General features: G+C 35.7%; 3 protein-coding genes across 3 annotated transcripts; 1 reads left to right on the forward strand and 2 right to left on the reverse strand.

The window, feature by feature from the left end:
* Window positions 1-1943, reverse strand: LOC107174434 (cytochrome P450 83B1-like). The gene is made up of 2 exons (XM_052435314.1): window positions 1013-1943; window positions 1-823 (listed from the first exon to the last, which is right to left on the reverse strand). Exons 1-2 carry the CDS (start codon window positions 1922-1924, stop codon window positions 218-220), a joined length of 1518 nt encoding a protein of 505 aa, XP_052291274.1. The 5' UTR covers window positions 1925-1943; the 3' UTR covers window positions 1-217.
* Window positions 1944-3702: 1759 nt separating this feature from the next.
* LOC127900384 (caffeic acid 3-O-methyltransferase-like) lies at window positions 3703-5431 on the forward strand. The gene is made up of 4 exons (XM_052435287.1): window positions 3703-4175; window positions 4291-4604; window positions 4751-4815; window positions 4931-5431. Exons 1-4 carry the CDS (start codon window positions 3757-3759, stop codon window positions 5231-5233), a joined length of 1101 nt encoding a protein of 366 aa, XP_052291247.1. The 5' UTR covers window positions 3703-3756; the 3' UTR covers window positions 5234-5431.
* Window positions 5432-8454: 3023 nt separating this feature from the next.
* Window positions 8455-9099, reverse strand: LOC102613245 (dirigent protein 22). The gene is given in 1 exon segment (XM_015525320.3): window positions 8455-9099. A coding segment is annotated over 1 exon segment (576 nt). The 3' UTR covers window positions 8455-8523.
* Window positions 9100-9725: the final 626 nt, after the last annotated feature.

Below are 9725 nucleotides of genomic sequence, written 5' to 3' on the forward strand. Positions count from 1 at the left end.
AGAATGATTTCAATTGGGCTAAAATTTTATTAAATCACTAAAAGAAATTAACAAAAAGCAAAAGCAATCTAGAAAAGCATTATGAGCTTTGGCTTTAAAAGAGAGCTGAGTAGCTCCCCTCACCGTTACATATTATGATCCTCGAACAAACAATAACCGTAAAGAAAAGTGCTTGCATGCAAACTTATTTTAAATCACAACACTAATGACTAAACCATCATATAGATTTGGTTGCCACGAGCTTGAGAGGCTTTTTCTTGTGCTGGGTAAGTCCAGGCGTAGCCTCAAAATCCAAGTCATCAATCTTCATTCCATGAGGCATTTTCCAATCAAATTTGTAGAGAAGATTGGCAAGTGCGAGCTCCACACTGGGCAATGCTATAGGTATCCCTGGACAAATTCTTCTGCCGGAACCAAATGGTATAAATTCAAAGTTTTGTCCTCCCATATCAATGTTAGACCCCACAAATCTCTCAGGAATAAATTTGTCTGGCTTATCCCAAACTTGAGGGTCCCTTCCTATTGTCCACACGTTAACTAAAACCATTGTCTCAGCTGGTATGTGATAACCATCGATAACGCACCTTTCTGAAGTTGCCTTTGGGATGAATTGAGCCGCTGGTTGAATCCTCATTGTCTCTTTGATTACAGCATTGATATACTCTAATCTTGGAATATCATCTTCATCTACAAACCCTTTATCTTTAACCACACTTCTAACTTCTTCTTGAGCCTTCTTCATTGCTTCAGGATTCTTCATTAGGTGGGTCATAGCCATTTCAATAGTAACTTTACTCGTGTCCGTGGTACCTATAAATATTTCCTGCATATATGCAAATTAAAGCACATGTATTAAGCAAGTGCATTATACGAGAAATGGCAAACCAAAATTGATGATTCGAATTGGGGTGGCCAGGTATACTTGAGAACCACTCGGCCAAGTACGTCAGTGGGGAACAACTAGATGAGAAATAAATTAATTTTTGGTAAAAGGAATAGATTATGCATGTACCATGATTGCTGCTTTGACATCGTCCAATGTCAGATCACCAGCTTTAGTGAGATTAAGTAAGTCGTCGATTAAGTCCCCATGCTGACCAGCAGCTTGTGGTCGCTTTGGATCCAAATGGTCATCGATGAGTTGTTGATAATATCGATCACAATCTTTGAAATGCTTTTGGAGACGGCGATGCATTCCTGTGATTCTATCGAGGCAATTACCGATGAAAGAAAAAGAGCAGTCTGAGAAAAAAATGGTCCCAGACAGGAGCTGAGTTTCCGCAAGAAGATAATCCAATCTATTTACAGCTGCTGGGCCATCATCTTCAAAGCGCTTGCTAAAAGTGACTCTAAAAATAATATTACGTACGCAAGTCATCGCTATCTCGCTTAAGTTGATTGGCACTTTGGATGAACCATCTTCATCAGCGGCATCGCCTAGCTTTGATATTTTTTCAACCATACGGAAAATCTCATCCTTTCGAACTCGACGAAATTGCTCAATTCTATTAGAGTTAAGCAAAGAGGTGACAAATCTTTTCCTCATGTCTCTCCATTCATTGTAATGTGGGGCAAAAGTGACGCCCAAGTAATTGTAAGATAGCGTTTGCAGGCCAAGCAAAACTGGCCTGCCAGCAAATTGAAGATCGTGAGTTTTGAAGGCCTCTTTAGCCAATTTTGCTGAAGAAATTACTATGGCTGGTCTAAGACCAAGACGCAGAGAAAAGATTGAACCATATTGTTTGGAAAGTTTCCATAAATAAAATGCAAGGTTTGTGGTATCGAACTGGTGGAGGTTACCGATTATGGGGAGACCAGGAGGGCCAGGTGGAAATTTAGCGCTTGTGTTTTTTCTGTGTTTTTGAAGAAGAAACAATAGAAAGATGGGAAGACAAAAAAGGAACACAACAACAAGTAGAGCCATTCCTTGTTTCCTTAGCAAGTAGCTGGGGAGTCTTGTGCATACAACAACAACAGACCTATTCCTACTTATATATTATGATGCATGGGCGGATTAAAGCCTTTCGCTGGATGAGATCGGGCACATCCCTCTTTTTGCGTTTCGATAATTTTTTATTCTTCATGGTTGTTCAATTACGACTGGTGGATGAGATGGGGCACATGCCTTATTTTGAGTTTTAAAACTTTTTTATTCTTCATAATAATTCATAGCAGTCTTCTTTTTCTTTTTATTTTATAAGCACGAGGTTTGCTTATGACTTATAAACACATATAAGCACGAGGTTTTCTTTTTATTTTATAATTGCTTATGAGCACGAGGTTTGCTTATAAGCACGAGGTTTGCTTATGACTTATAAACACATATAAGCACGAGGTGTGCTTATAAAATCAAAAGAAAAAGAAGACTGATATGAACTATTATGAAGAATAAAAACGTTTTAAAACTCAAAGGATCAAAATAGTCATGTTTCTTGTATGTGTACCAATAATGTATATCTGAAAGGATCAAAATGGGAGAGCAATCTCATTATAATGCTATAGCAATAATCACCTACGTTTAATTTATTGATCCTGTAAAATTAAGATGCGGTTACAAAGAAAGATAAGATGTGGCCCTAAATTCTGTTAAATCAATAATAACCAATTGCATTTATTGATCCTGTAAACAAAAAAAACTACTGAATTTGTTTTTTGAGTTAGACTATTGGCACCCTCTTGTTACCCTCTTAAAACTCATTTTCTAAATATACCCTATTAAATAATTTGAAATATCAGATAATTTTTATTGACACCCTTTTTTATTCCAGAAATATCCCTACTTCGCTCTTTTCTCTAAAGAAACCCTATTCATGATGTCTCTTTTCTTAATTTCTTTAGCACCACTCAATTACTTTCCACTACGTCTCCACTTAATTTATTTACACTCTTCTATTTAATTTTTATGCGTCAACAATTTTCCTCATTGCACGAGGTTTGCTTATAAAATAAAAAGAAAAAGATGACTGATATGAACTATTATGAAGAATAAAAAAGTTTTAAAACTCAAAATGAGGCATGTGCCCCATCTCATCCAGTCATCCTACAATGACTTTAGTTCGCCCAGGTATCATATTATAAAAACAGGCAAAGGCGGGTTGCTGTAATGCACACAACTAGTATATTCGTATTAAAAAATAAAAAAATAAGGGCACCCACACCTTATATATATGACTCTTTTTTTAGTGCGGGTGCCTTTATTATTATATTTTTTTCATACGAACATGCTTTTTAACCATAAGATTTGAGAGAGTTAGTTTTTAACTCTCTTAAACTGTAAGGTTTTATGTTCATTCAAAAACTAAATTTCTTAAACCTCACAGTTTAAAAGCATTTCTATGTTAAAAGAACATGGATCCCGCACCTGAGAATGATTATATATATATATTAGTCATGGGACATTTTCACATTTATGATTATGTGTTTAATCCCATGGAGCGATAACCTATTTAATTGGAACATTATTAGCACCGATGCCTTTCAAACATGTAACTTACTCAATTTGAACACGTGATGATTTCTGTTTATGGTTGGGGCTGCTCGGTCAAAATTTCTTTATTAGCTGAGATAGCCCTCCCACCTTGACCCTTTGAGACATGCTTGGACGTATGTTAATAATAGAATATTAATTAATGTTAGCAATTTCCACACACACACACACTATATAAAGGTTTAGCGTTCCATAAACTAAGCACTACTCTTCAGCATCCATACAGCACCTTGTTTGTTTCTCCATTATATCCTAATTTGCCTAAGAAGATGGGTTCACTCCAAGATGATCACCAAGTCATGTTGAAACCAGCAAGGGATGAGCAAGACTTCTTGCTGGCCATGGAACTCGCTTCCGGCGCAGTACTTCCGATGACCATTAAATCTGCCACTGAGCTTGGTTTGTTGGAGATAATGGCGAAAGTTAGCCCAACTCAACTCTCGTCTTCAGAGATTGCCTCTCAGCTGCCCACAAATAACAAAAAAGCCCCAATAATACTGGACAGAATGCTACGCCTCCTAGCCAGTTACTCTTTTCTCGCATGTAATCTTGTCTCGAACAAAGACGGAAGTGTTCAGAGATTATACGGCTTGACACCAGTTTCCAAATATTTTGTTCCAAATAAAGATGGAGTTTCTCTTGCTCCCACTCTGCTCATAATTCAGGACAAAATTAGTATGGATTCTTGGTAATTTGCTTTCTAATTTCCTTGTACTCACATTAATTGTATCTGTAGACGTTATAACATAATATATGCACTCAATTAATTAATACTCATATGTGTGCATGATATCTTCTGACAGGTCCTGCGCGAAGGATGCTTTATTGGAAGGGTCAGTACCATTTATGAAGGCACATAATGAAATGGATGGATTTGCGGCTGCCGCCAAAGATGAAAGAATAAATAACCTCTTCAATCAATCAATGCACAATCACACAACTATAGTCATGAAGGAAATTCTTGAGATCTACAAGGGATTTGAAGGGCTGAACCAATTGGTGGATGTTGCCGGTGGCTTAGGTGCAAATCTTAAATCAGTTGTTTCTAAATATCCACAATTAAGGGGGATTAACTTTGATTTACCTCATGTCCTCAAACATGCACCCTCTTGTCCAGGTATATAATTACTCACGTATACGTCACTCGTTGCCAGCTTATTTAATTTTGTAGATCCTTCTCTTACGTAAAATTTTTTTCAATTAATTATCATTTTAAAAACAACGATAATTTCATTTTTCCCTTGTGTTTTAATTCTCGTGAAGGTGTGGAGCATGTTGGAGGTGATATGTTTGTTGAAGTTCCTAAAGGACAAGCTATTTTCATGAAGGTTAATTCTCTACTTAATATTTAATTATTGAAATAGAAAATAAAATATTGATTACGTATGTCAATTCCGAAAATTTTGAAATTTCACGAAATTTTCATATAAATTAATCTCTCAGTGGATACTACATGACTGGAGCGATGAAGACTGTTCGAAGATACTGAAGAACTGCTACGAAGCAATACCGGAATCCGGAAAGGTCATTTTGGTGGAATCAATAGTGCCAGAATTCCCCGAGACTGATATTGTAAGCAAGAATATAGCAAGTCTTGACGTACACCTCTCCAATCTATTTCCCGGAGCAAAGGAGAGGACATTGGCGGAGTTCAAGGCCTTGGCAACAGAAGCCGGATTTACAGATATTAAAGTTATATGTCGTGTTTACTGCTATTGGGTTATTGAATTCTACAAAACGATCTAAGCATTACGATTTACGAGTGCTGGTCATTTTATGGTTCGCATGCATTTTCTTTTCCTTTTTTTTAAATTAAATGACAGAATCCTGTCCTTATTCTGTCTGATCAACACTTCTATCTCTTCCCACGTTTCAATAATTTCTAGGCATTGTTCATTTTGTTCCTCCATGACTTTTGTAATTTCATTTCTTATAGCAATAATAAACCCGCCTCTTATTGAGATTTATTAAAAATAATTTGCTTCATTTCTCATAATTGTGCTTTACAAAATATCCAGCTATAGGTGCTCATAGTCCAAACCAGAGCACCCAGTTCTGGAAATTCCAATTCATTTTTTTTTTCAATCTGGTGGATTGGTTGATAGGATGTGATTTAAAATTTTTCTCGATTGGTGGATTGAATACAATTTGTAGTATTGTAAGTGACAACAAGGTTTGCAAATTGATTAATAAAACAAATTATTTGAAAAAATTAAAATCACAAGTACGATTATAGGCATAAAATATTGAAAAAAAAATTAGAGAAAGATAGTAGAATTGTTTACTGACAGAGGGATTTGAGGTTGTTTAAAAATGATCACTTGGAAAATGATTAATTTACTGGAACAGCATAAATTTTGATCATTTCCCCTTTTTGTTTAATTTTTTCGGTTGTCAATCACGTGCTTAAAATTCATTTTATTTCTCCAAAAATAAATAAATTCTCAACTATCATAGAAATAAATCGAATTAAGAGAAAAGATTTTCTTAAAGACATCCGACGAGGCCATGAAAACCCAACTAGCCTAGTTCCTTCCCTAGAGCAAAACGGAGTAAGGCGAAAGGAATCCCAAAATATTTTATTCACGATTTACTTTTATGACGTTTTATCTTATGTATAAATAAGTATTTGATCCACATAAAATGAATAAAAGTGAAGTTTATTTGTTTCTTAAAATCTTTCCGCACAAAGCATATTGAATTGTAAAACAGCACATTTGTTCGTGAAGAAGTTACACGCCACATCCCCCCTCCACTTTGTTGAGAAATTTGGCGGGTGAAGCAGAAATGTAATTAAAGTGAAATTAAAAATTAATGATCACACAGTGACACCAAAATTTACGTGATTCTTTTAGTCTATGGTCACGGGCGAACACATAAAAAAATATTTTCCTAGTGGTAATGAATTGCAAGTATTATAGTGTTTTGTCTCACAACCCAAAACTCCAATACATTCGAACTCTCAAAAACATTAGAACTAGAGCTCAAAACTTTCAATACTCTCCACTTACACCTCTTGGTACTCTCACTTAAATTAGAGAAAATAGGATGATTAAAGAGGGCAAATGAAGCCTCTATTTATAGGTCAAGTGATGCCCAAAAAATCAACAATAGTGGGCATTAAAATAATATAAATTTTCACTCAACTTTCCACTTTGGTGCCAAAGTTAAAAGTTGTGTGCCTCCCACTTACTCAACAAATTTATGCCAAGAGTTAAAAGTTGCATGCTAGCCACATATAATTATTTGCCACATGCATGCACATGTTCAACAATTCTCCCACTTGAAGACTTGATTGAGAACCAATCATGTCTCCACACACAAAACACATAAATTTTTCCTTATTTGTGCCCGAGCTCCTCCAATGACCTCTGTATTCAAATAGCTTTCATGCAAGCTTATGTAATTGTTATGTATACTGCTTCTGTTATGGATAAAGCCACAACAGCCTGCAGGTTTGAAACCCAGCTTATAGTTCCTCCTATAAGTGTTAACACATTGCCAGTAGTAGATTTCCTTTTATCAAGATCTCCTCCAAAATCTGAGTGCACATAGATCCTAACGACAACTTTTGATCCTCCGTAATATAATGCAACATATGAGGTTCCTCTAATGTATCTCAAGATCGTCTTCACAGTTTTCCAATGCTCTCCACCAGGATTCGACATATATCTACTGACTGTTCCCACTGCTTGTGCAATATATGGTCTAGTGCATATCATTTCGAATATCAAACTTTCCATTGATGATGCATACGGTACTCGAGACATTTCTTTCCTCTTTTCTTCATTGTTAGGACACATATGTGAGGATAACTTGAAATTAATAAGAAATGTGGTAGAAATTTACTTACAATCTTGCATGTTGAAGCATCACAAGATTTTCTTCAAGTAATTCTTCTAAGAAAACTAAATCTTCCCATTATTTCTGTCTGGTGAATTTGCATCCCTAGAAATTTGTTTGTTGGTCCCAAGTCCTTCATTTCAAACTCTCTAGCCAATTATGCCTTTAATTCTTAGACTTGATTTTTGTTGAGGCCTACTACCAACATGTCATACACATACAACAGCAAAATGATAAAATCATTGTTATCAAACCTTTTCTAGTATGCACAATAGTCTGAACTGAGTTTGTTGTATCCAAGACTCATGATGAAGGAATCAAATCTCTTATACCAATACCTCGGTGTCTGTTTGAGACCGTATAGAGATTTGTTCAATCTACAAACCAAGTTCTCCTTTTCTATTTCAGCAAAACCTTCTGATTGGAATAGTAACTTTATTCCTGTCCGTGTTACTTATAAATATTTCCTACGTATATACAAATTAAATTGTATGTCTTATATGAGATAGATGGCAACCCAAAATTGATGATTCAAACTGCGATGGCTAGGTATACTTGAAAAACACTCGGCCAAGCATGTTAATGGGGAGCAAATAGTTGAGAAATAAAATTAATTTTCGGTAAAAGGAATAGATTATTTACATACCATGATCACTACTTTGACATCATCCAATGTCAGAGCACTAGCTTTAGTGAGACTAAGTAGGTCATCGATTAAGTCCCCTTGCTGACCAACAATTTTTGGGCGCTTTGGATCCAAATGGTCATTGATGAGTTATTGATAATATTGATCGAAATCTTGGAAATGCTTTTGGAGACGACGGCGCATTCGTGTGAGTCTATCGTGCCAATTATTGATGAAAGAAAAAGAGCAATCTGAGAACAAAAAGGCCTAAAAAAAGAGGTGAGTTTCTACAAAAAGATAATCCAATCTATTTATAAATGTTGAGCCATCATCTTCAAACCTCTTACTAAAAGCGAATCTGCAAATAATATTACGTACCGAAGTCTGTTGAAAAGTCAAGAGACAATGCATGGTAAAACTTGTGGTGACTGACAATAGCATGCCAAAAGTGAAATTTCAAACAAAGAAGCCAACTTCAAAGCTATCACTTACCACAAAATAAAAAAGAGAATAACTTTATTACTAAAAACAAAGAAGAAAAGGACCAAAAGCGAAACCGATTATATCATCAATAATGCATCACATAGACATTATACTGAACTGTAGCATCCCCTGTTTTCGGATCAAAGTTGTGGGTTCTAGCTTGAACATAACCTCTTGCAAACCTGAAAAGCCCATTGCCCTCAATGACTGGCATCTCTCTCACATTTGAAAACACCGAGTTTCTTCAGAGCACAGTGATGCTACTGCCATTGTATTTCCCTTCAATGAAAGCAAAATTCATGGCCATTAACAAGCCAACTTCTTCCTGTGAAGCTAGTGCATAAAACCCTTGTGCCCTTCCCACCATTTTTGAGCTCATTTCTGGCCCTGCAGTGAGTGGATTATCAATCATATTTATTATGCCAAAACCGTTTGTTGATGTGTTTGTAGGTGGCCTCACTACTGAGATTGGAGTAGGGTTTTGGCCACTTTGGATGTCGTGCCAGTGGATTTGAAAATGGGTTAGTTTTTCTTTCTTCAGCCCCATTAGGTTTTTGTTCATGGTCTTGGCATAGCCGTGGACTTGAATTTTGGTGAAGGAAGAGAGGAGAAAGAGGAGAAAGATGATTTGGGTAGCAAAGATTGGAAGAAATTTAACCATGGATCGAATTCTCTTGGATTTGATCACTACTCGTTATGGTGTCCATCTAGGTATATATACATACACAGTAAATAGATCATAAGCAACACTGTCAATATCAACTTTAAAAGTTGACTGACCTAAGCTTTTATTTCAATAATATAAATTTATTATTCGTAATAGATAATATAATATTTAAATAAAAATAACATTAGATTTGATTTAATAATAATGTCCAATATATACTTAATCAATAATGTTAGGCATCTCTGTATATAAGTCCCAACTTTTTTTTTTAAAAAAAGAAAGTAAACCTTTCATTAAACTAAACTTTCAGCCATACATAACCCATCAGCTGGGAAATTGTTTCTCCAGATAACAGATTCTGAGCTACACAAAGCTCTTTTTGCTAAAAAATGGGCAAAATCATTACACTTCCTTGGAACATGTTGGAAAGATATCAATTGGAAATCTTGTGTGCTCTTGTGGATGTCTGACATAGTCCACAAAATCTCTGTCCTGTTGCTAACTTTCTTGTTTGCTAAGTCAGCTACATTTTTACAGTCGGTCTCTATAATCACACTTGACAGACTAAGATCCTTGGCTACCTCCATACCCCACTTAACAGCATGAGCTTCTGCTATAGC

Source organism: Citrus sinensis, chromosome 2 (genome assembly GCF_022201045.2).
Source record: "Citrus sinensis cultivar Valencia sweet orange chromosome 2, DVS_A1.0, whole genome shotgun sequence".
NCBI classification, from domain to species: Eukaryota; Viridiplantae; Streptophyta; class Magnoliopsida; order Sapindales; family Rutaceae; genus Citrus; species Citrus sinensis.

Coding starts and splice junctions, on each gene's coding strand:
- LOC107174434 (XM_052435314.1), bottom strand. CDS start 1,924: ATGGCTCTACTTGTTGTTGTGTTCCTTTTTTGTCTTCCCATCTTTCTA. Junction 824..1,012: donor ATGTCAAAGCAGCAATCATG/GTACATGCATAA, acceptor GCATATATGCAG/GAAATATTTATAGGTACCAC.
- LOC127900384 (XM_052435287.1), top strand. CDS start 3,757: ATGGGTTCACTCCAAGATGATCACCAAGTCATGTTGAAACCAGCAAGG. Junction 4,605..4,750: donor ACATGCACCCTCTTGTCCAG/GTATATAATTAC, acceptor ATTCTCGTGAAG/GTGTGGAGCATGTTGGAGGT. Junction 4,816..4,930: donor GACAAGCTATTTTCATGAAG/GTTAATTCTCTA, acceptor TTAATCTCTCAG/TGGATACTACATGACTGGAG.